Here is a 24,418-nt window from a genome sequence, read left to right as displayed (position 1 = left end):
GCCTGATGCCAGAGAGGGCCGCCTGCTATCTGGCACAGGAGGGTATTGCCTGATGCCGCCAGAGAGGGCCGTCCTCTATCCGGCACAGGAGGGGATTGCCTGATGCCAGAGAGGGCCGCCCGCTATCCGGCACAGGAGGGGTTTGCCTGATGCCAGAGAGGGCCGTCCGCTATCCGGCACAGGAGGGGATTGCCTGATGCCAGAGAGGGCCGTCCGCTTTCCGGCACAGGAGGGGATTGCCTGATGCCAGAGAGGGCCGTCCGCTATCCGGCACAGGAGGGGATTGCCTGATGCCACAGAGGGCCATCCGCTATCTGGCACAGGAGGGGATTGCCAGAGAGGGCCGTCCGCTATCCGGCACAGGAGGGAATTATTGCCTGATGCCAGAGAGGGCTGTCCGCTATCCGGCACAGGAGGGGATTGCCTGATGCTGGAGAGGGCCGTCCGCTATCCGGCACAGGAGGGGATTGCCTGATGCCGTAGAGGACCGTCCGCTATCCGGCACAGGAGGAGATTGCCTGATGCCAGAGAGGGCCATCCGCTATCCGGCACAGGAGGGGATTGCCTGATGCCAGAGAGGGCCATCCGCTATCCGGCACAGGAGGGGATTGCCTGATGCCAGAGAGGGCCATCCGCTATCCGGCACAGGAGGGGATTGCCTGATTCCAGAGAGGGCCATCCGCTATCCGGCACAGGAGGGGATTGCCTGATGCCGCCGGAGAGGGCCGTCCGCTATCCGGCACAGGAGGGGATTGCCTGATGCCAGAAAGGGCCGTCCGCTATCCGGCACAGGAGGGGATTGCCTGATGCCGGAGAGGACCATCCGCTATCCGGCACAGGAGGGGATTGCCCGATGCCAGAAAGGGTCGCCCGCTATCCGGCACAGGAGTGGATTGCCTGATGCCAGAGAGGGCCATTCGCTATCCGGCACAGGAGGGGATTGCCTGATGCCAGAGAGAAGGCCATCCGCTATCCGGCATAGGAGGGGATTGCCTGATGCCGCCAGAGAGGGCCATCCGCTATCCGGCACAGGAGGGGATTGCCTGATGCCAGAGAGGGCCGTCCGCTATCCGGCATGGAAGGGGATTGCCTGATGCCAGAGAGGGCCTTCCGCTATCCGGCACAGGAGGGGATTGCCTGATGCCAGAGAGGGCCATCCGCTATCCGGCACAGGAGGGGATTGCCTGATGCCAGAGAGGGCCTTCCGCTATTCGGCATAGGAGGGGATTGCCTGATGCCAGAGAGGGCCATCCGCTATCCGGCACAGGAGGGGATTGCCTGATGCCAGAGAGGGCCATCCGCTATCCGGTATAGGAGGGGATTGTGTGATGCCGCAGAGAGGGCCGCCTGCTATCCGGCATAGGAGGGGATTGCCTGATGCCGCCAGAGAGGGCCGTCCTCTATCCGGCACAGGAGGGGATTGCCTGATGCCAGAGAGGGCCGCCCGCTATCCGGCACAGGAGGGGTTTGCCTGATGCCAGAGAGGGCCGTCCGCTATCCGGCACAGGAGGGGATTGCCTGAAGCCAGAGAGGGCTGTCCGCTTTCCGGCACAGGAGGGGATTGCCTGATGCCTGCGAGGAGGTGTTAACCTCATCCTGGATACGCCCCACACAGTGAGCGGACCAGATGGGAAACCTCGCAGGTATACGGAGACGCCTCCTGGGTCTGACGTCATAGGGACACGTGTGCGGAATGTAAACTAACTGCACACGTGGCCACATAAGTCAACAGGAGCAAAGATACAATTGATGGTGCCATCTCTACTACTTGCTACCATAAAGATTTCATAAGAAAAATATGTTGTTTTATAATTCAAACCACACCAGTCCTTTCTATCCTGGTTCATTTTCCTTCATAGTAACATTTTATAATTAGTAAGATATCAATGTAAAGGTTGGGAATAAAGTTTAGAGTCAATTAAACCCATTTTTAGTAGAGAAATCTCTATATTTCCATAGAAAGAGGGACAAATGGGGAGGAGGGAGGGACAGTTGAGAAGTATGGTTGTCTGCCATGGAGGGCAGCATTGAGGCAGCACAATCAGACATTACACCAGCCGAGGCGCCTGCGCAATATGAGATAAGAGGATTGACGCGTAGCATGAACTGTGACTCCGCCCACCTCTGCGGCCGCCTCAGGCCAAGCTTCCTCCCGCGGCGTAATGTGAGTGCGGCTACACTGCGCATGCGCGATATGAGATCTGCGACTGGTGTACTGTGACTCCGCCCCCCTCAGGCCACGCTTCCTTCCGAGGCGCACTGTGAGCGCGGCTGCGCATGCGCGATATGAGATATGTGACGGGTGTAGTGTGACTCCGCCCACCTCTGCAGCCTCCTCAGGCCACGCTTTTTCCCGAGCGCGGCTACACTGCGCATGCGCGATGTGAGATCTGTGACGCGTAGAGTGACAGTGACTCCTCCCTTTCCGGCCCGTGTCCCCGCCCTTTCCTGCGTGTGTCGGCCATCGAGCAGCAGCCCGGAGCCGGCCTCAGCATGGTGAGTCGGGGGAGCGGGGAGGAGTAGCGGAGCTGCCGCAGCTGCTGTACCCGGGAGAGGCTGCGGGGAGGGAAGGCTGGCCGGGGGTGTCCTCCTCGTGTCTCCGGGCCCCGCCCCCTCCTCCCTGCCGCCACGTGTGTGTGAGGCGCGTGCCGCCGCGTGTCCCCCTGTATGTTCCCCTCCCCGCCACAGGGCCGGTGTTCCAACATATTAGCATACCCGACAAATGTGAACACCGGTGTGGTGATAGTTTTTGCATCTTTATCAGATTTTGCAACCGGTTGTTGCCCTTATTTATAGGTATAGCTATGAGAAAGTGCTACCCAATCAAACCCTAATCTCACACAGAACCCTCCCCTCTGCTCAACTAATAACCCCCCCTGGAGGGAACACTCCCCCCTCTGCTCAACTAATAACCCCCCCCTGGAGGGAACAATCCCCCTCTTGCTCAACTAATAACCCCCTCCCCCCTGGAAGGAACAACCCCCCCCCCTCTTGCTCAACTAATAACCCCCCCCCCCCCCCTTGGAAGGAACAATCCCCCTTCTTGCTCAACTAATACCCCCCCTGGAGGGAACAATCCCCCCTCTGCTCAACTAATAACCCTCCCTGGAAGGAACAACCCCCCCCCCCCTCTTGCTCAACTAATACCCCCCCTGGAGGGAACAATCCCCCCTCTGCTCAACTAATAACCCCCCCGGAAGGAACAACCCCCCCCTCTTCCTCAATAGGCTCCGTGGTGTCAACAAATGACAGGCGTGTTAAAGCGGGATTGTCACCATAAAAATCTAATTTCAACAGCAACTGGTCTGAGTGTATTCAGTTATAAAGATGCTTATCCTGCATTCAAGACTTTTTCTGCTGTTATGCTTTGGAGTTATCACATGCTTTAGGACCACTGGCCCTTTAATAGTCAGTGCCAAACAGTAGCATGCTGGGGGTTCTTTTTATCTATAATATATTCCTCCTCTTCCATTTATTTCCCTGCCTAGCTGTCTATCTGAAACACGATCCTCTGATCACTTGACACACAAGCAAGGCTGAGGTGACTGAGCAATTGGAGGAGAAAACAAAAAAAGTAAAGGGCAGAAATGACATCAGGATTTAGCCTAAACTGGGCAAAAGACGTGGTTCCCACCAGGAACATAATTATCTTCATTTACTATCTAACATTCACTGAAAGCAAAACTTGGACAGTAAAATACATGTTATGCAAGTAGATCAAGAATTTATATACTTATATATAAATACTTATATATATCTACTTATATATGTGTTTTTGTTTTCTTTGCTTTCCCTGGCATTGTATGGCTAATCCTTCTGCTTTAACAGAAATAAGCCACGCCTACGCAGACATACTCTGTCCTTATGGCAAGTTGCAAAATATAATGGGTTACAAAATCCCTCATTACACCGCCTGCCCATATTCCTCCATCCCCTCACAGTGCGACCTCTGTACCCTGAACCCTCACAATGCTGCCTGCAGTCCACTGTAACCTCCCCCCCCCCCCCCCCACAGTCTATCAGTGTGCCCCTCTGCAGTCTTGGTAGATCGGGAGCAGGACCAGTGGTAGATTGGTGGCCCATATCATTCTACTGCATTTAACAGTATACCACTACAGTTTGACTTTCATGACATTCCCTGCTGGAATCTATTGAGAATTGATCTGATGTGTGTGGCACAGGAATGCCACACACGTCAGCTTTGCTTTTTTGGCATTTGTGGTTCTGTTGTATATTGGCAATAAAACCCTTTGTCCTCATATCGATGGTTTGCTGAGTTACCAGGCCATATTATTAAGACTGATCATGTGGTCTCTTTGCATGGGAAGCAGTGTTTATGCGATGATGGTGTAATTTGCGTCTTACCTGGTATTCAGCGACAGTTGCCTGCTGTCATTCTGCTGATACTGTGGGCTGACGACAATAGAGTCTGAGCATTCAGTGCGACAATGTACAGGTTTGCTGTGTGTGTTGCATTATAAATAACAGATATTTCTTTCCCCAGGCGTGTGCTCGCCCATTGATAACGGTCTACTCCGAGAAGGGAGAAGCCACCGGCAAGAATGTGACTATGCCGGCAGTGTTCAAGGCTCCCATACGGCCAGATATAGTCAACTTTGTCCACACCAACATGCGCAAGAACAGCAGACAGCCGTATGCAGTGAGCGAACTCGCTGGTATGTGCTCCCGATATCTGTTATTCTGCACCTAGAATTGCAAGTAGCTGTAATGATTCTGCACATCTGTAAATCCTTTCTGGGATTTGTCTTTCATATGATGAGCTTCACTTCATTGGTCCGTGTTTCTGAAGCTAATGATCTCTCTTGAAGTTCTGATAACTGCCTCTTTGGGTGACTGTAAAGTTGTGGGGAAATACCCTTGTCTGATAGTTTGTGTTTTCAGGCCACCAGACCAGTGCTGAGTCCTGGGGAACTGGCAGGGCTGTTGCCCGTATTCCTCGTGTTCGTGGTGGTGGAACTCATCGCTCTGGCCAGGGTGCATTCGGAAACGTATCCTTTGGAGTGGAGGGAAATGTATTGTGTGGCGGTTGTAGCTTGCAGTGATGTGGTAATTTGCGCCTTACTCCTCACTTGGCGACAGTTGCCTGCTGTCATAATGCTTGTGTGGATGGCTGACGATAACCTGAGATCTGAGCAAGATTTCACACATTTGGGACTTTTTCCTTCTCACTACAATTAGCTTTCCTTAATAAGTCTCTGTAGATGTGCCGTGGAGGACGTATGTTTGCCCCGACAAAGACCTGGAGACGCTGGCATCGTAGAATCAATACAACCCAGAAGCGATATGCCGTCTGCTCTGCACTGGCTGCATCAGCTTTACCTGCCCTGGTCATGTCTAAAGGTAAGTGGCAGACAGATGTGTCCATCAGTAGGGGCTGTAACCTCTCCACATGATGATTTCCACTTCTGGTCCGTGTTTCTGAAAGCCGTGATTTCAGTGGAAGTTCTGATGAGTTGTGGTCTTCAGCCCCCATCTCCAGTGCTGGTAAATGGTGTATTGTGTGTAATATACAGGTGACGATCATGTGGCCCAATCAGTGCTACGTCACCCTCTGACGGGTGGAATAGTTCATGTCCTCCCCAGTCTACAGTCAATCTTATGGAGCATGTTGTGTATTTCCTTTCAGGGCACCGCATTGAGGAGATCCCGGAGGTCCCTTTGGTGGTCGAGGATAAAGTTGAAAGCTACAAGAAGACAAAGGAAGCAGTGTTACTGCTGAAAAAGATCAAAGCCTGGAATGACATCAAGAAGGTGGGCGGGGCTTCCGTAATGTCTAGTCTGGGCAGCTCAGGATGCTGTCATCATTCCACCAATTGCTTGTTGCAGCTGAGCTGCGGCCAGATGGGCCTGGATTTCCAGCATACATGTTGTTACATAATACTGCATGTATTTCTTATGGGAGTCCTTTGCATTCACAGCCAGCTAGCAAATAGTAATCAAGCCAGCTCAGGATTACCATTCAGCTGTGTGGGAATTTGCATACCTGCATCCATTGGCTGATGCCAGCATAAAAGTCTGCCTCCCATTTCCTACCCCGCCCGACATAGCGTTCAGCTCTCTGAGTTGTCGTTGGGTCTATGCTGTGAAAGTTGTTATTGTAAATGAATAATGCCTTGCTCTGTATTGTCATGTCTGCTGGATGTTTGCTGACCTGCGGGGGTCAGTGAAGTCCTTCTGATCCTGATAGTTAGATTCTGCCAGCACCACGTTGGTGACTGGTAGTATTCCTTCTAGCCTTGTTCTTGAGGATGAACTATAGCAGCGGTTGCCATTAGTTACGCTCCTACCTGTTAGTCTTGTCTATCTCACTGTGCATGTCACCGTCGCTGAAACAGCGACTAGATTGGCTGAGCATTCCGTCTGTCTTGTTAATTACCATTGTGCTTTAGCTAGTTCTTGATAAATATATATGCAGACTTGCTAATATATATTTATCCATTAGTTGAGTTGTTTGTTATTTTCTTTATTCGAGCTACGGAGATTTTTCAGTTACTATGTTAGCTAGTCTGTTTAGTGTATTTCGGTAGGTTGCACTTATCGTGATCACCGGTGCTTAGCTAGCATAGTTGTGTTGCTATTAGTTACGTTCTTTCCTGTAGTCTTGCCTGTGTGGATGCATGCTGGTGACTGTTGTTAGCCTGCTTGCTCTGCTTCTGTGGACGTGACTGTGAGCTGCGGTTGCTACTAGTTACACTCCAATCTATAGTCGTGTCTTGTATCTGTCTGAATGTTTGCTATCGCAAGAGCAGCGCAACATCACACTGCGCTGCCATTGCGTCTTATTTGTAGTGATATCGGAAGCCCAGAGCTGCAGTTGCTCTGGGCAGCCTGTGTAGCCTCTTCCATTATCCAGCTCTTAGCCTTGTTGTGCTGGGTGGTCAGAGAGTATGACCCCCCCCCCCGCATTACAATTACAACTTAAAGGACTTACGAGGCGAATATTAGAAAAAAAGTTAGTTACCTTATTGCAATATCAGACCTCAGGGCAGACGGTCAGTGTTTCCCCTGTCAGTGTCAGGCGCTCTGTTATCTAAATCCAGGATTCATTACAGGCCCCGTTTCCAGGCCTGTCTGCGGGCCAGAGAGTCACTGAGAAGCTGCTGGTGAGCCGGCTCACGTACGAGCGCATAACAAAGAACCGCTGGTGAATCAGAATCAGATTCACCAGCGGTTCTTTATGCGCTCGTACGTGAGCCGGCTCACCAGCGGCTTCTCAGTGACTCTCTGCTCAATATGAGCAAGCGGCTCTTCAGCGACCGTGCAAATAACAGTTCTAATTAACCGGCTCAGCGTTGCTAGTGTGTGCTGAGGAGGCGCTGCCCATCATGTGGATGGTCACGTGGGGAAGCCCACGACATAATCACACCAATGCGCACGGAGCGAGGACGGCCCCGTAGACAGGGCTGGAAACCTGCGCAGACGCACCAGCAGCATGCAAACTGCACAGGCGTTTGTTGTTTAAAGCGGCAATTCTTATCTCATCAGTTCAGGCGACCCTGCAGAGGGTCGGGCCTGTATTGAAACCTGGATTTAGATAACAGAGCGCCTGACACTGACAGGGGAAGCACTGACCGTCTGCCCTGAGGTCTGATATTGCAATAAGGTAACTAACTTTTTTTCTAATATTCGCCTCGTAAGTCCTTTCAGCTAAAGTCCCTTTCACGCCAAATGAGGCAGACTTGCAGCAATGTCCAGGGGGAAATATCACCATATTTAATGAAAGCATGTGACCACTGCCATGAGCTGTAACCAGGTGTGTTTCCCTGTCAGGTCTATGCTTCTCAACGCATGCGTGCCGGCAAGGGGAAAATGAGGAACCGCCGCCGTATCCAGCGCAGAGGACCCTGTGTCGTCTTCAACGAAAATAACGGCATCATCAAAGCATTCAGAAATATCCCAGGTAACCGCCCTATCCATCCATCACCCGCTGATATCCTTCAGCATTCATGCACAAGCATTCCTCTCCATCCATCCCCTGCTGATATCTTTCAGCATTCGTGCACAAGCATTCCTCTCAATCCATCCCCTGCTGAAATCCTTCAGCATTCATGCACAAGCATTCCTCTCCATCCATCCCCCGCTGATATCCTTCAGCATTCATGCACAAGCATTCCTCTCCATCCATCACCGGCTGACATCCTTCAGCATTCGTGCACAAGCATTCCTCCACCCATCACCCGCTGATATCTTTCAGCATTCCTGCACAAGCATTCCTCTCCATCCCCTGCTGATATCCTTCAGCATTCATGCACAAGCATTCCTCTCCATCCATCACCGCTGATTATCTTCAGAATTGCCATTCGTGCACAAGCATTCCTGTAACTGGAGTTCTGTCCCCTTGCAGGAATCACGCTCCTCAATGTAAACAAGCTGAACCTTCTGAGGCTCGCTCCAGGGGGTCATGTTGGCCGCTTCTGCATCTGGACAGAGAGTGCCTTCCGCAAGCTGGACAATCTCTATGGAACATGGCGCAAACCTGCTTCTCTGAAGGCCGACTACAAGTATGTCTTCCATGTTACAGCTCTCCTGTCAGTGCCTTGTGTTGTCACATTTATGGCCATGGCCATTGCTGGGGTGATTAGTGCATTATCTGCTGTAGACGTGATGATTTCCACTTCTGGTCCGTGTTTCTGAATCTCTGTGATATCTGTGGAAGTTCTGATCTCCAGTGTCCTCTATCTCTTCCTGCTTTGTGAAGACCTTTTCTCCTGTTACTATTTCATGTTCTTTGTTTTTCTAGCCTCCCCATGCACAAAATGACAAACACAGATCTGAGCCGGATTCTGAAGTCTCAAGAAATCCAGAAGGCTCTGCGTGCGCCTATGTAAGTTACGCAACTCGTCTAAGACTTCAGTGACACCTTATTCCCACTACAGACAATACAGAGCATTTATATCACCTCGAAGCACCACAGAGCTGCAGCCACTTGGGGCATGCTCCACAGGCGATCAGTATTGCCCAAACTCTCCTTACTGTTTTACCTAGCGGCTTGAGACCAAATTTGAACCCTGGTCAAAAGCAAAAGCCTTACTAATTAACCCTCTGGGCGATAAAATTATATCGCCCAGGAGGGGGCGCAGCACTATTTTTTTTAAATTTTTTTATTTTTTAAATCATGTAGCGAGCCCAGGGCTCGCTACATGATAGCCGCTGCGCAGCGGCATACCCCCACCCACTCCGATCGCCTTAGGCAATCAGAGTAAGCAGGAAATCCCGTTCAGAACGGGATTTCCTGCTGGGCTTCCCCGGTCGCCATGGCGACGGTGCGGGATGATGTCACCGACGTCTCTTGACGTCAGAGGGAGTCCCGATCCACCACTCAGCGCTGCCTGGCACTGATTGCCCAGGCTGCGCAAGGGGTCGGGGAGGGGGGGGGGGGCTGCGCGGCGCGGCGAGCGGCAGCGATCGGAAGTTACACGCAGCTAGCAAAGTGCTAGCTGCGTGTAACAAAAAAAAAATTATGCAAATCGGCCCACCAGGGCCTGAGAACTCCTCCTGCGCGACATACCCCGAGCTCAGCTCGGGATTATCGCTCAGGAGGTTAAAAGAAAACTGTAGTGAGAGGAATATGGAGGGTGCCATATTTATTTCCTGTTAAACAATACCAGTTGCCTGGCAGCCCTGCTGATCTTGTTGGCTGCAGTAGTGTCTTGATAAAGGTCTCCTGACGAAACATTTTTTTTTTTTTCCTGCTATGGCACAATAACCATTTTGCTTTAATTGCATAAATCCAGGTGGGGTCCCAGTCATCTTTTCTACTTTGCAGTAGTGTCTGAATCACACACCTGAAACAAGCATGCAGCTAATCCAGTGACACTTCAGTCAGAACACCTGATCTGCATGCTTGTTCAGGGACTACGGCTAAATTAGAAGCAGAGGATCAGCAAGACTGCCAGGAACCTGCTATTAAAAGAAACGCATATGACAGCCTCCATGTCTCACTTCAGTTCTCCTTTAACATGCATATTGCAAGGATTGTAATTGAATCCTGTGACTGCTGCCAATAGTGTGATTAGATTCTAACTGAATTGTGACCACACTGTTTGTTTTATTAGTTATTTGCTTGCATTTCCTTAGTATACAGTTGCATGGAAGTTTGTTAGCACATCAGATTTGCATTGTGCAGTGCAGGCGAGGCCTCCAGCATCTCACAAGATACATTTCCTTAGTATACAGTTGCATGGAAGTTTGTTAGCACATCAGATTTGCATTGTACAGTGCAGGCGAGGCCTCCAGCATCTCACAAGATACATTTCCTTAGTATACAGTTGCATGGGAGTTTGTTAGCACACCAGATTTGCATTGTGCAGTGCAGGCGAGGCCTCCAGCATCTCACAAGATGCATTTCCTTAGTATACAGTTGCATGGAAGTTTGTTAGCACATCAGATTTGCATTGTGCAGTGCAGGCGGGGCCTCCAGCATCTCACAAGATGCATTTCCTTAGTATACAGTTGCATGGAAGTTTGTTCGCACATCAGATTTGCATTGTGCAGGCGAGGCCTCCAGCATCTCACAAGATACATTTCCTTAGTATACAGTTGCATGGAAGTTTGTTCGCACATCAGATTTGCATTGTGCAGGCGAGGCCTCCAGCATCTCACAAGATACATTTCCTTAGTATACAGTTGCATGGAAGTTTGTTCGCACATCAGATTTGCATTGTGCAGGCGAGGCCTCCAGCATCTCACAAGATGCATTTCCTTAGTATACAGTTGCATGGAAGTTTGTTCGCACATCAGATTTGCATTGTGCAGTGCAGGCGAGGCCTCCAGCATCTCACAAGATACATTTCCTTAGTACACAGTTGCATGGAAGTTTGTTCGCACATCAGATTTGCATTGTGCAGTGCAGGCGAGGCCTCCAGCATCTCACAAGATACATTTCCTTAGTACACAGTTCCATGGAAGTTTGTTCGCACATCAGATTTGCATTGTGCAGTGCAGGCGAGGCCTCCAGCGTCACAAGATGCATTTCCTTAGTATACAGTTGCATGGAAGTTTGTTCGCATGTCAGATTTGCATTGTGCAGTGCAGGCGGGGCCTCCAGCATCTCACAAGGTACATTTCCTTAGTATACAGTTGCATGGAAGTTTGTTAGCACATCAGATTTGCATTGTGCAGTGCAGACGAGGCCTCCAGCGTCACAAGATGCATTTCCTTAGTATACAGTTGCATGGAAGTTTGTTAGCACATCAGATTTGCATTGTGCAGTGCAGGCGGGGCCTCCAGCATCTCACAAGATAAATTTCCTTAGTATACAGTTGCATGGAAGTTTGTTAGCACATCAGATTTGCATTGTGCAGTGCAGGCGAGGCCTCCAGCATCTCACAAGATGCATTTCCTTAGTATACAGTTGCATGGAAGTTTGTTAGCACATCAGATTTGCATTGTGCAGTGCAGGCGAGGCCTCCAGCATCTCACAAGATGCATTTCCTTAGTATACAGTTGCATGGAAGTTTGTTAGCACATCAGATTTGCATTGTGCAGTGCAGGCGGGGCTTCCAGCATCTCACAAGATGCATTTCCTTAGTATACAGTTGCATGGAAGTTTGTTAGCACATCAGATTTGCATTGTGCAGTGCAGGCGGGGCCTCCAGCATCTCACAAGGTACATTTCCTTAGTATACAGTTGCATGGAAGTTTGTTAGCACATCAGATTTGCATTGTGCAGTGCAGACGAGGCCTCCAGCGTCACAAGATGCATTTCCTTAGTATACAGTTGCATGGAAGCTTGTTAGCACATCAGATTTGCATTGTGCAGTGCAGGCGAGGCCTTTAGCATCTCACAAGATGCATTTCCTTAGTATACAGTTGCATGGAAGTTTGTTAGCACATCAGATTTGCATTGTGCAGTGCAGGCGAGGCCTCCAGCATCTCACAAGATGCATTTCCTTAGTATACAGTTGCATGGAAGTTTGTTAGCACATCAGATTTGCATTGTGCAGTGCAGGCGAGGCCTCCAGCATCTCACAAGATGCATTTCCTTAGTATACAGTTGCATGGAAGTTTGTTAGCACATCAGATTTGCATTGTGCAGTGCAGGCGAGGCCTCCAGCATCTCACAAGATGCATTTCCTTAGTATACAGTTGCATGGAAGTTTGTTAGCACATCAGATTTGCATTGTGCAGTGCAGGCGGGGCCTCCAGCATCTCACAAGATGCATTTCCTTAGTATACAGTTGCATGGAAGTTTGTTAGCACATCAGATTTGCATTGTGCAGTGTAGGCGAGGCCTCCAGCATCTCACAAGATACATTTCCTTAGTATACAGTTGCATGGAAGTTTGTTAGCACATCAGATTTGCATTGTGCGGTGCAGGCGGGGCCTCCAGCATCCCACAAGATGCATTTCCTTAGTATACAGTTGCATGGAAGTTTGTTAGCACATCACATTTGCATTGTGCAGTGCAGGCGAGGCCTCCAGCATCTCACAAGATGCATTTCCTTAGTATACAGTTGCATGGAAGTTTGTTAGCACGTCAGATTTGCATTGTGCAGTGCAGGCGGGGCCTCCAGCATCTCACAAGATGCATTTCCTTAGTATACAGTTACATGGAAGTTTGGTAGCACATCACATTTGCATTGTGCAGGCGAGGCCTCCAGCATCTCACAAGATACATTTCCTTAGTATACAGTTACATGGAAGTTTGTTAGCACATCAGATTTGCATTGTGCAGTGCAGGCGAGGCCTCCAGCATCTCACAAGATGCATTTCCTTAGTATACAGTTGCATGGAAGTTTGTTAGCACATCAGATCTGCATTGTGCAGTGCAGGCGAGGCCTCCAGTATCTCACAAGATGCATTTCCTTAGTATACAGTTGCATGGAAGTTTGTTAGCACATCAGATTTGCATTGTGCAGTGCAGGCGGGGCCTCCAGCATCTCACAAGATGCATTTCCTTAGTATACAGTTGCATGGAAGTTTGTTAGCACGTCAGATTTGCATTGTGCAGTGCAGGCGGGGCCTCCAGTATCTCACAAGATGCATTTCCTTAGTATACAGTTGCATGGAAGTTTGTTAGCACATCAGATTTGCATTGTGCAGTGCAGGCGAGGCCTCCAGCATCTCACAAGATACATTTCCTTAGTATACAGTTGCATGGAAGTTTGTTAGCACATCAGATTTGCATTGTGCAGTGCAGGCGAGGCCACCAGCATCCCACAAGCTACATTTCCTTAGTATACAGTTGCATGGAAGTTAGCGCATCAGATTTGCATTGTGCAGGCGAGGCCTCCAGCATCTCACAAGATACATTTAATGATGAGCTCACTTCATTGGTCCGTGTTTATGAAACTTTGTGACTTGAGTGGAAGTTCTGATAAGCCAATCAGCATAGAATACATTTTGTATATATAATGAGAAAGGTGCTTGTGTGGCATTTCCTGTAACGTGCTTGTGTGGCATTTACAGTAAGAAGGTGAAGCGCAGAGAACTGAAGAAGAATCCTCTGAAGAACCTGAGAATATTGATGAGGCTGAATCCATATGCAAAGACCGCCAAACGCAATGCAATCCTGCGGCAGGCTGACAATGTGAGTACCAGGAGAATTATTTCTGTAGGGATGGTCCAAACACAGGGGGATTATTCACACAGTCACCACACACACACATGGTAATCTAGGTAAATAAGAGGTGATATAGGAAGTATACAAGAGAGCATCAATTGTTAGATGACCCGGGATGGATACCTCACCCTGGCTGTATATTCTCCTAAAGGGACAAAGTATCCCTCAAACATGGCCAGGCAGCATATAGATATACAGCCCTGGTCACATGGCCAGGCAACATATAGATATACAGCCCTGGTCACATGGCCAGGCAGCATAGCATATAGATGTATAGCCCTGGTCACATGGCCAGGCAGCATAGCATATAGATGTATAGCCCTGGTCACATGGCCAGGCAGCATAGCATATAGATGTATAGCTCTGGTCACATGGTCAGGCAGCATAGCATATAGATATATAGCCCTGGTCACATGGCCAGGCAGCATAGCATATAGATGTATAGCTCTGGTCACATGGCCAGGCAGCATAGCATATAGATGTATAGCTCTGGTCACATGGCCAGGCAGCATAGCATATAGATGTATAGCCCTGGTCACATGGCCAGGCAGCATAGCATATAGATGTATAGCCCTGGTCACATGGCCAGGCAGCATAGCATATAGATGTATAGCCCCGGTCACATGGCCAGGCAGCATAGCATATAGATATATAGCCCTGGTCACATGGCCAGGCAGCATAGCATATAGATGTATAGCTCTGGTCACATGGCCAGGCAGCATAGCATATGAATAGATATAAGATTCTTCTGGCTGCAGCTATTTTCCTTATGGTGTTGGTCAGCTTTATATGGTACATTTTCTGCTCTCCATCTTCTGGAAGTCAGTCTGGAGAATGTCCTGGCTGAGATAGCGGATGTGTTCTTGTGTAATATCCAAGCATTGTTTCCTCTCTACAGATTAAGAAAAAGAAGGAAAAAAAGGAGGGAATTGCCGCCCGTGCAGCCGCCGCCCCTGCAGCAGCGAAAGCCTCCTAAATGTTCAGCTCTGGAGATGTTACCATTAAAAGCTGTTCTATTTAAATGTCCTGTGTGTGGTTTATCAAGACTTACTAACTGCCCCAAACACAGATATCAGCTGGTAAATAAAACAAGCGTTCTGATTGGCTGACAGAACTGCCCCACTATTGCTTTACATTCACTGCTTGTGATAAATTTGCCCATCTTGTTTAAACAGTGAAAGTCTCTGAAGTGACAAATACAGCAAAGTCCGCGTTATCTGGAATTCAGGCAACCGGAAGTCTCAACTAACCAGCATGCCATAGGGATAACAGGGGCCTCTATGGGGGGGGGGGGGGGGGGGGGGAACAGCAGGCAGCAAGATACGGGGGGGTTCAGTGATGTATAGCAGCCTCCCTCCATCTCCCAGCGGGCTCTGAGCGAGTTCTGTATGGCAGCCAGTGTCACATGACTTCGATGTGGGTCAGCTGACCCACATCATGTGACACTCCGGCTTCCCCAGTGTCAGCTGACCAGCATCATGTGACACTCCGGCTTTCCCAGTGTCAGCTGACCCGCATCATGTGACACTCCGGCTTCCCAGTGTCAGCTGACCAGCATCATGTGACACTCCGGCTTCCCCAGTGTCAGCTGACCCGCATCATGTGCCCCCACGCCCCCCGGCTTCCCCAGTGTCAGCTGACCAGCACCTAATTGGCGTTAGGCTGGCCTGGGGCTGCTGCCGCGGCCATGCCCATTGGCGTGACGCGGTCGGCTAGAGGTGAAAGGACATACGAGCCCAAATAAGAAAAAAAAAAGTTAAGTACCTGCCTGAAATGTGAATGCTCGGAGGGCGCCATCCGTGCAGTTCCGCCGGGTCCCCGCAGTTAAATCGTCCAGCCCCCCCCCCCCCCATCCTCGCGCCCCCCGGGTGGTGTCCTCGTTCATTCAAATTTCAGGCAGGTACTTTTTTTTTTTTTATTATTATTTGGGCTCGTCAGTCCTTTGAGGTAGAACCGCTCTTTTCATGATGACGGATTTTAGGGCCACAGGCCTCTAGTTAGATTCCCTGCTTTTTTTGGGACAAAGATGATGGTGGACTTCTTGAAGCACGTGGGTACTTTGCCTTCCTGAAGGGACCTGGCGTAGCCGCTGTGAACCAGTTTTGAGACTGGCTGGTGACACGCCCTCAGGACTTGAGGCTTTACTGGCGTTCAACGTTGACAGGCGACGATGGACATCGCCCTCGCTCACAGCTGGAGGTGGTGAGCTCAGACCTGGAAAATTATCATCTGAGAAGTGGGCAGATGTCGCCCCACCGCTGCCTGGTTCTCAAACCTGCAGTAAAAATTACTGAGGACCTTGGCTAGCTCTGTGCCAGGTTTTGCATGTTGGGGGGCATCTAGTTTGTGACCGTTTTGAGCCCTTTCCAAACCGCGTGTCATTTGAGTGAAGGTTGTGTCTCTTCCTCTTCGCATACTCCTTCTTTGCAGCTCTCTGTTCCCACATAACTTCCTGAGCGCTACGCCGCTCAGGAAGTTTTGTTAGTTTGTGCCCCCAGGATTAATTAATTTGCTAAAATGGCTGTAAAAGCTTTAGCTAGCACTAGGCTAGCTAGTAAAGGTGTCCGGCACCCCCCGATCCAGCCAGCTAATACATTACCCAGCCTGAATCCAGCGATCGCGCAGCCTCCCCGCACAGCTCCAGTCTTCACTATGGGGAGGATCGTACATGACGGCGCCACCCGATCCTCCCCATAGAGAGACTGGAGCTGTGCAGGGAGGCTGCACTATCGCTAGATTCAGGCTGGGTAATGTATAAATGGGGGGATTGCAGGCGATCGGGGGGGGGGGGGTGGAGGTGCTGGACACCTTTTATTAGCTAGCCTAGTGCTAGCTAAAGCTTTTACATGCATGTGAGCAAATCAATTAATTCTGGGGGACTTTTGAGGACAGATAGCGGTATGCCCGACACAGTGAGATTAAAGGGGTTCTGTGGAATCGTGTAATGAACATAAAGAGACATCTACTTGGGGCTTCTATCAGCCCTGTAGCTGTAATGTCCCGCGTCGTCCTCCGATCACTCCTTCCCCACCGCCAGTCCAGCTCTAATTACGCGTGTGGCATGGCTGTGCGTGCTCCCGCACGTGTCTCCGGGAGCTTACTGCGCAGTACAAGAAAACCTCATACTGCATAGTAAGCTCCCGGTGACGGGAGCGGGAGTGCACATTATTCGTCTTGTTAGGATAATTGCCCAGTGCCGGCAGCGGGGAACATTACAGCTACAGGGGGCTGATAGAAGCCCCAGGTAAGTGTGTGTCTGTTTATTACGGGACTCCACAGAACCCCTTTAAGGTTGTATCTTGCCATTTTTTAGTCCTCCTGGTTCCTTTTTTTCTCAGTTGCTGTAGTTTGTTGAACTACGGTTTATTTTTCGAATAGACTTTGAAGGACTTAGTATACAGGAGTCCTTGCAGCAGGCAATACGGAGGCTGACATTTATTACCTGTTACCACTCCTTCAGAATTGTGTTTCAGTGACAAGGGTAGTGATATTGGTTACTTTGGACAGATGTCTGCTCTGAATTACTGTAACATGTATAAGAGTGGGTTTGTGTTTATAAATGACATTGATGAAATCGGTCTTCCATTTCATCACCTAACTTGGCCTGAGTTAATGAACCATATTCAAACCCTGGATCCTCTATTTTTGTTTTTGAACTCAAATGATTTCAGATGCAGGCTTCTCTGGAGTATCATCGTGGAAGCAAGTTCCAGGGTTCAACCTCCTTCAACATTTATATTGGGAACCAGATAAACCAAATATTTTAAACCAGAAAAGATAATTGTGGATCCAGGAGCAGTGGTCCAAAGCTCTGAACTCTGTCCTCCAGGGGGAGCTCTGAACTCTGTCCTCCAGGGGGAGCTCTGAACTCTGTCCTCCAGGGGGAACTCTGTCCTCCAGGGGGAGCTCTGAACTCTGTCCTCCAGGGAGAGCTCTGCACTCTGTCCTCCAGGGGGAGCTCTGCACTCTGTCCTCCAGGGGGAGCTCTGCACTCTGTCCTCCAGGGGGAGCTCTGAACTCTGTCCTCCAGGGGGAGCTCTGAACTCTGTCCTCCAGGGGGAGCTCTGAACTCTGTCCTCCAGGGGGAGCTCTGAACTCTGTCCTCCAGGGGGAGCTCTGAACTCTGTCCTCCAGGGGGAGCTCTGAACTCTGTCCTCCAGGGGGAGCTCTGAACTCTGTCCTCCAGGGGGAGCTCTGAACTCTGTCCTCCAGGGAGAGCTCTGCACTCTGTCCTCCAGGGGGAGCTCTGCACTCTGTCCTCCAGGGGGAGCTCTGCACTCTGTCCTCCAGGGGGAGCTCTGAACTCTGTCCTCAAGGGTTCAGGCTCATCTAGAAATGTATATCTACAAGTGGTCTTGGTTCATCTCTGCTGTTCTCCTTGGCAGCCAAACCTGAATGATTCCTTCTTATAATATGGAATTATAGTTATTGCTTATTTACTAATATGGATGATCAATGAGATGCAAAGACTTTTGAAATTATGCAAATTGTTATGCAAATATATGCAGTTTGAAAATGGACTGGTCAATTTAAACCCAATTGATTGGTCCTTTTTCAAGCTGCATGTATTTCAGGGGCGTAACAATAGACCCTGCAAGTGATGCAGCAGCAGGGGGGCCCAGAAGCCACAAGGGGCCCCATGGTGGGATAATCTTTTCCCTGTCCTGAGAGACTGACAACTAAGGGCATGGAGAGAAAAAGCTTTTTGCACAATTCTAATGAATGCATCTGCTTAGCCACTGATACTGAATCATACAAAGTTTTGTAAACAGTCCCTGTTTAGTGTGCAGCAGGTTCTTGTGTACAGTGCACTCTCCCCAGCCTCTACCCCTCCCCAAGGGCTGTGTACTGTAGTGATGCTGGAGGAGTCTGCAAAGGCAGTTTTGCTCCATCAGAGATGGGACAGAGTGAGTGTAATAAGCTGAGGCTGGGAGCACACAAATCTGTCGGTTTTCTGCACACGTGTCTGTATGTGTGAAAACATGCAAGTTTTATTAGAGAAGCTAATGTAATTGATAGAGAAAATGCTCCCAGTGCTTCACTGCTGTTTTTATCTGTACAGGGAAAACACATTCAAGTGTGCAATAGCCAATGGAATAACATTGGTTCTCAGTTTACCTGTGCAGAAAGCAAAAGAGTGGGGTTTAGTTTGGCGGGGAAGCAGACCCTGCAGTTCCAGGATTAATCACAGGCCATTTACTACTGCCTTCAGTCGCAATTGGTAGTAATTAAGTTGTGCCTTTAATCTATTGCATTTACAATGAAGCTCTGGAAAGATACATAAACCTGCAAGGGTTGACCAAGGACTCGTTCACACTGCAAGAGCTTTTTAAAGTGAACCACCAGACTAAAAATCTACTCAGCAGCACTGAAAAGGCTGGATGTTTCTTTAACAGTTTCACAGCATCAGAACTTTGTTTTTCTTACCTAAGCCTCATTTTTAGCTGCACAGAGGAAAACTACCCGGGCATTTTTCTCCTGATGCTGTGCAAAGCATGATGGGATTTTCAATGTTGTTGTTCTCCTGCTGTTTTGGTGCAATTTTTTTTTTATTTGAAGCCTAGTGTGCGCAGCTCGGAGGGATGATCAGGACAGTTGGAACTGTGTCTCATGCTCCCTGTCGCCTCCTTTCAAACAACAAGATAGAGATGGCTCGAACCTCCGATTTTAGGTTTGCGAACATTGAGCACGAACTTCCGCAAAAGTTTGCATTCGCGCGAACCGTAATAGACTTCAATGGGCAGGCAAATTTTCAAAACCACAAACACTAATTCTGGCCACAAAAGTGATGGAAAAGATGTATCAAGGGGTCTAACACCTGGAGGGGGGCATGGCGGAGTGGGATACATGCCAAAAGTCCCCGGGAAAATTCTGGATTTGATGCAGAGCAGAGTTTTAGGGGCAGAAATCACATTGAATGCTAAATTGGACGCATAAAGTGCTTTAAAAAATCTTGCGTGTGTATGCATCAATCAGGGAGTGTAATTAGAGTACTGCTTCACACTGACACACCAAACTCACTGTGTAACGCACCGCAAACAGCTGTTTGTGTAGTGACAGCCGTGCTGGACTGGTGCGCACCATGGCGAGAGTGCAGGCAATGGCGGTTTTTAAGTCCATATGGTCGGGCTGAGGTAACTCAATGACAGAACAACAGTGACTGAGTGTCCAGCTGATCGAATTTGGTCTGTCCACAATGAAGCAACAACCTTATTATCTTGGGTCAGGAGTGCCCCCCAGCACATTCATATAGCCGGTCACTGCTTCATTGTGGTACGCAAGCCCCTTCACTGCAGCAAGGTAACGATCACAAAGGGGAATTGACACATGTACTTGCCTTTTGTTTTGTTGTTGCAGCCAGAAAAATTAGGCAGGCATGTACACGCACCAGAAACATTATTATAGCAGCCGCTGCTAGCAGCGGCCTTAAAAACTCAGAAATCCACCTGGAGTCCTGGACCCTGTTGGTAGTGGCGGAGAAGGCCGTCAACCGGCCTGCGGGCAGAGATGCTGTGTGGGGACCGACTTAGTCTTGGGGCAGGCGGCCAGTCATACGGCGTGCAGGCAGAGATGCTGTGTGTGGGGACTGACTTAGTCTTGGGGCAGGCAGTCACATGGCGTGCAGGCAGAGATGCTGTGTGTGGGGACTGACTTAGTCTTGGGGCAGGCAGTCACACGGCGTGCAGGCAGAGATGCTGTGTGTGGGGACTGACTTAGTCTTGGGGCAGGCCTGACCGTGCTTTGCAGACCAGGCATCCATGGTCAGATGGACCCTTGACCCAACACTGTGTCAGAGATTAAGCGCCCTGAACCCAAACAGCAGAGGGAAGACTCCGCACGATGTCCACAGCAGGGATGCTCATCCGGATTACGGATATCCAAACTTTTTTCAGCTATTCGAGTCGGATTCCGGATTTTTTTTCAAATCCGGATAGCTATCTGCAGATATTTGGGCGAATAACACGGATATCCGGATCCGAAATACTGTAACTAAGGAGATGATATCCTGGAGCCAATCAGAGGGCTCCCAGCAGAAGCCTTAGCCACCAATCACAGAGGGGAACCCTGGTCAGCCCCACCTGACCTCATTGAGCCAATCAGATATCTAAACCCTGGCACCCAATCACAGAAAGGAACACTGGCTAGCCCCCCTGTATAATAAGGAGGGCTGCCATGATGAGACAGATCGTCCCTTGCTTGTGAATGTTCACTGAGAGGCATGCTCCAGTGCTGCTGGGCCTAGCAAGGGCTGTACACACAGTAATAAGCTGTTCAGTGATTAACCCCTTCACTATCACTACACTATTGTTGTATTGTTAATTAGCTTGATTCCATAGTGTGACAGTCAGAGTGTGTGCTGTGCTTCAGTGCTGATGCAGCTGCTATGTGTCAGTGTGTGTGTACTGTGCACAGACCAGGCCAGCTGCTGCCTGCTGGCCAGCTATTAGCCTTAACTAGCTACAGGTTAGGGATTAGGGAATAGCATTACTGTGTAATTGTGTAGTTAGTACTGTAGTACTGCAGTCAGTGGTAGTAGTTGTTAGAGTAGTAGTACTACTGTGTTAGCTTACTACAAAACTGCTGTGCTGCTGAGCAGTGCCAGTGTGACAGAGTCCTCTCCCCCTGGTTGTCACTCGGTACTTGGCACGTGACGTAACAAGTGCCACGTCCGGCTTGCTCCTGGCACACGTTACACCTGCTGCTGCTGCATTGCCCTGCTCCTGCTGCCTGTGCAGCTCCCACCACCAGGACAGGGTGCCACAGGCCACTGATACCACCTATATGTAACCAGGGCCGGCCCTAAACTTTTTGCTGCCTGAGGCAAATTTTGAAAAATTGCCGCCTCCACTCCCCCCCCCCCCCCCCCCCCGCCGAGCTGGAGGGGTAGCGGGCGGGGAGGGGGGGTCGGACGCAACGCTGCAGGAAGTGACGTCAGTGGAGCACACGCTGGAGCGAGTAAGAGGCGAGTCCTCCCCGCCCGTGCCTCTTACGAGCGGCTGCTTCTGAACTATTTAAGGCTGGAGGGGAGCGCAGATCGGGGGACCCAGGCGAGGGAGGGGGGGTTCCCGACCCCCCCTCCCCGCCGCTAGGCCCAATAACCCCGTCCTGCCCGCTACCCCTCCAGCTCGGCGGCCAGCTCTCCGCATCCACGGACGGGCGGGTGCCGCCCCTAGAAATGTGCTGCCTGAGGCAAAAGTTTCACCCCGCCTCATGAGCGGGCCGGCCCTGTATGTAACCCAAAACACAATTGCTGCATAATTTTTTGAGAGGTGTCTTGGCTGAAAACTGTCGTGTCCCAGTTGTGCGGTTGGACTTTGGACACAATGTGGGCTGCACAACTGCTGTCTGGAACCTAGGCCTAATGTTAATTGCCAATTATTTTTGTTTTTGGGTGGCGATTTTAACCACTTAGCAACTTCTGCCACGCTTTTCTACGTCCTTGTTTACAAACACCTATAAATACATCTAAATATTTGGTTCTGTGTTCTATTTTTAGAAAACTGAGTACGTATAGCACCATCTTGTGGCCAAGAAGTAAAACTACTTCCAAATACACCATTATTCACTTACCATAGAAAAATTAAATACATTTTCATTATTTTTGAAACTCCTTCACCCCTAACCCAAAATAAAATATTATCGCCATACTTTGTACTAGGGACACAATTTAAACATTGTAATTACTGGGACAAATTGGCAAATAAAAGGTGTCTGTTTTATCTACAATAGCACATTTTATTTTTAAGCTACAATGGTTGAAAGCTGAGAAATGGTGATTTTTTCATTTTTTTCTTCTTCTTCCCTGTCAAATGCATATAAAATAATATAATTCTTAGCATAAAGTACTGCCCAAAGAAAGCCTAGTTTTTTCTGCAAAAAATAATGTATAGATCATCTCAGGGTGATAATTAGTGATAAAGTTATTACTGAATGAATGGGAAGAGCATTTGAAGGGGAAAAAACCTGTGGTAGAGAAGTGGTTAAGTCCCCACATAATCAATTAGTGTTTCCCTTTAAAAAAAAACATGATGCTACATGCCGCATTTACCCTAAAAACGTTTTAGAAGCAATTTAAAGCCCATTTCCGCTTTTTCTATTCGGATATCTGAATCTGCCCGGATAATGCTTCCGGATATCCGCATTAATGCAGATATTTGAAAGTTCGGATCCGGATATCTGGTTATCCGGATCAATTCGGATTTTGAAAAGTGTTATCCGAGCACCCCTGGTCAGCAGCAGGTTCTCTCCTCTAATTACTGCAGCCACACGAGTGAGTGAAATGGCTGATGCTGCCTGTGTTTTATAAGGGAGGGGGGGGGGGGGGTGATTGGCTACCCTGTGCCTACTGACTGTGATGTAGAGGGTCAAAGTTGACCCTAATGATGTAATATAGGGGGCAGTTCGTACTCACATAAAGTTCGCGGTTTACCGCAAATGCGAACCACTGAAGTTCACGCGAATAAGTTTGCATACGGACCGTTTGGGCCAACTCTAATGGTGACGCAGAGGTATGGCGTTTTATTGCATTTTTAATGCTTTTTTTAAAAAAACTAAACAAATTGGATGATGTATTTCTACTTCCTGTTGACTTCCTAGTGATGAGCATAAAACGCATATCAAAAACGCATATAAAATGCACAAAACCGCACTTGCTATTTATAGGTGTCAAATGCAAATGCATAAAATGCAAGCAAAACGCATGTGCAACACACAAACGCACTCAAACATGCACGTCACAGCACAAATGCATATGCAGAAAAACACAACCTTTCACACACTGCCTAGTGTGTTCCTAACTGCCCAGCAAGCTCATGGTGAACCACAACTCCCAGGAGTATGCAAGGGGCTAAAAAGGACCAAAAAGCCCTCTTACTAAAAATGCTCTGTAATACAGAAGTTTGCCTTCTTAAAATCACAAATACCTTCTGTTTTGAAGAGACTCTGTCACACAACTTTCAGCCTTATTTCTTCTATCCTATAAGTTCCTATACCTGTTCTAATATGCTCTGGATTACTATCTATCTATCTATCTATCTATCTATCTATCTATCTATCTATCTATCTATCTATCTATCTATATATATATATATATATATATCTTCTTCTCTTTGTTAAGCTTTGTAGACCCAGGGAGGAATGGGCTGCCTCTGTTGTAATGAATTATTATTATTATTATTACTATTGATTTATAAAGCGCCAACATATTCCGTGGTGCTGTACAAAGTGTACAAGTTATGCACTCCCCCTCCAGGCTCTGTGTGCTCTGTTTACTCCTCACTCTCTGCTCTCAGTTTCTGATGCAGTTTGTGAGGCTTAGGGGGAGGGAGCTGCCTGTCACATGCTGAGAAACTCTGAGAATCCCAGACTGGAGTGCAGATAATACGCTATGTAATAAAAACTTGTAGTATACTGCAACATGATATATATGTATGTACTGTGTATATGTATATATATATATATATATATATATATATTTATTGGTGCACACCGTTGCCTGTAATATTGTGTACCCCGTGATTGTTTTCCTATATATACACACACACACACACACACACACACACACACACACACACACACACACACACACACACACACACACACACACACACACACACACACACACACACACACACACACACACACACACACACACACACACACACACACACACACACACACACACACACACACACACACACACACACACACATCACTTCCTGGTTAGCGGCCATGTTTTTTGTTTGTAAAAGCTGCCTAAAACTGGCGTTTAAAATCCAGGATCGCGACGGAGAGCGGTGGAAATGGCAAAGAGGGATCCAGGAGATCACGGTG

At 48.8% G+C, this 24,418-nt stretch overlaps 1 protein-coding gene and 6 non-coding genes across 7 annotated transcripts; all 7 read left to right on the top strand.

The window, feature by feature from the left end:
- The first annotated feature begins 2,388 nt into the window (after positions 1-2,388).
- LOC137527989 (large ribosomal subunit protein uL4B) lies at positions 2,389-14,607 on the top strand. The gene is made up of 10 exons (XM_068249156.1): positions 2,389-2,496; positions 4,505-4,676; positions 4,903-5,009; positions 5,223-5,361; positions 5,648-5,772; positions 7,792-7,921; positions 8,366-8,522; positions 8,762-8,845; positions 13,432-13,552; positions 14,484-14,607. Exons 1-10 carry the CDS (start codon positions 2,494-2,496, stop codon positions 14,559-14,561), a joined length of 1,116 nt encoding a protein of 371 aa, XP_068105257.1. The 5' UTR covers positions 2,389-2,493; the 3' UTR covers positions 14,562-14,607.
- On the top strand, positions 4,338-4,436 carry LOC137529204 (small nucleolar RNA SNORD16). The gene has a single exon (XR_011023627.1). It is a non-coding gene; the product is annotated as a small nucleolar RNA SNORD16 (small nucleolar RNA).
- Positions 4,769-4,839, top strand: LOC137529197 (small nucleolar RNA SNORD18). Its single transcript, XR_011023620.1, has one exon. It is a non-coding gene; the product is annotated as a small nucleolar RNA SNORD18 (small nucleolar RNA).
- Positions 5,056-5,156, top strand: LOC137529206 (small nucleolar RNA SNORD16). The gene has a single exon (XR_011023629.1). It is a non-coding gene; the product is annotated as a small nucleolar RNA SNORD16 (small nucleolar RNA).
- Positions 5,406-5,474, top strand: LOC137529193 (small nucleolar RNA SNORD18). The gene has a single exon (XR_011023616.1). It is a non-coding gene; the product is annotated as a small nucleolar RNA SNORD18 (small nucleolar RNA).
- LOC137529195 (small nucleolar RNA SNORD18) lies at positions 8,618-8,687 on the top strand. The gene has a single exon (XR_011023618.1). It is a non-coding gene; the product is annotated as a small nucleolar RNA SNORD18 (small nucleolar RNA).
- LOC137529199 (small nucleolar RNA SNORD18) lies at positions 13,274-13,344 on the top strand. Its single transcript, XR_011023622.1, has one exon. It is a non-coding gene; the product is annotated as a small nucleolar RNA SNORD18 (small nucleolar RNA).
- Positions 14,608-24,418: the final 9,811 nt, after the last annotated feature.

The sequence above is a fragment of the Hyperolius riggenbachi genome, chromosome 8 (genome assembly GCF_040937935.1).
Source record: "Hyperolius riggenbachi isolate aHypRig1 chromosome 8, aHypRig1.pri, whole genome shotgun sequence".
Classification (NCBI taxonomy): Eukaryota; Metazoa; Chordata; class Amphibia; order Anura; family Hyperoliidae; genus Hyperolius; species Hyperolius riggenbachi.
The sequence above is the reverse complement of the archived record's forward strand: the minus strand, read 5'-3'. Positions and strand labels throughout refer to the sequence as shown.

Excerpts from the sequence above, each read along its gene's own strand:
- LOC137527989 (XM_068249156.1), top strand. Across the intron at positions 4,677-4,902 it reads TGCAGTGAGCGAACTCGCTG|GCCACCAGACCAGTGCTGAG; the intron begins GTATGTGCTCCC and ends TTGTGTTTTCAG. Across the intron at positions 5,773-7,791 it reads CCTGGAATGACATCAAGAAG|GTCTATGCTTCTCAACGCAT; the intron begins GTGGGCGGGGCT and ends TTTCCCTGTCAG.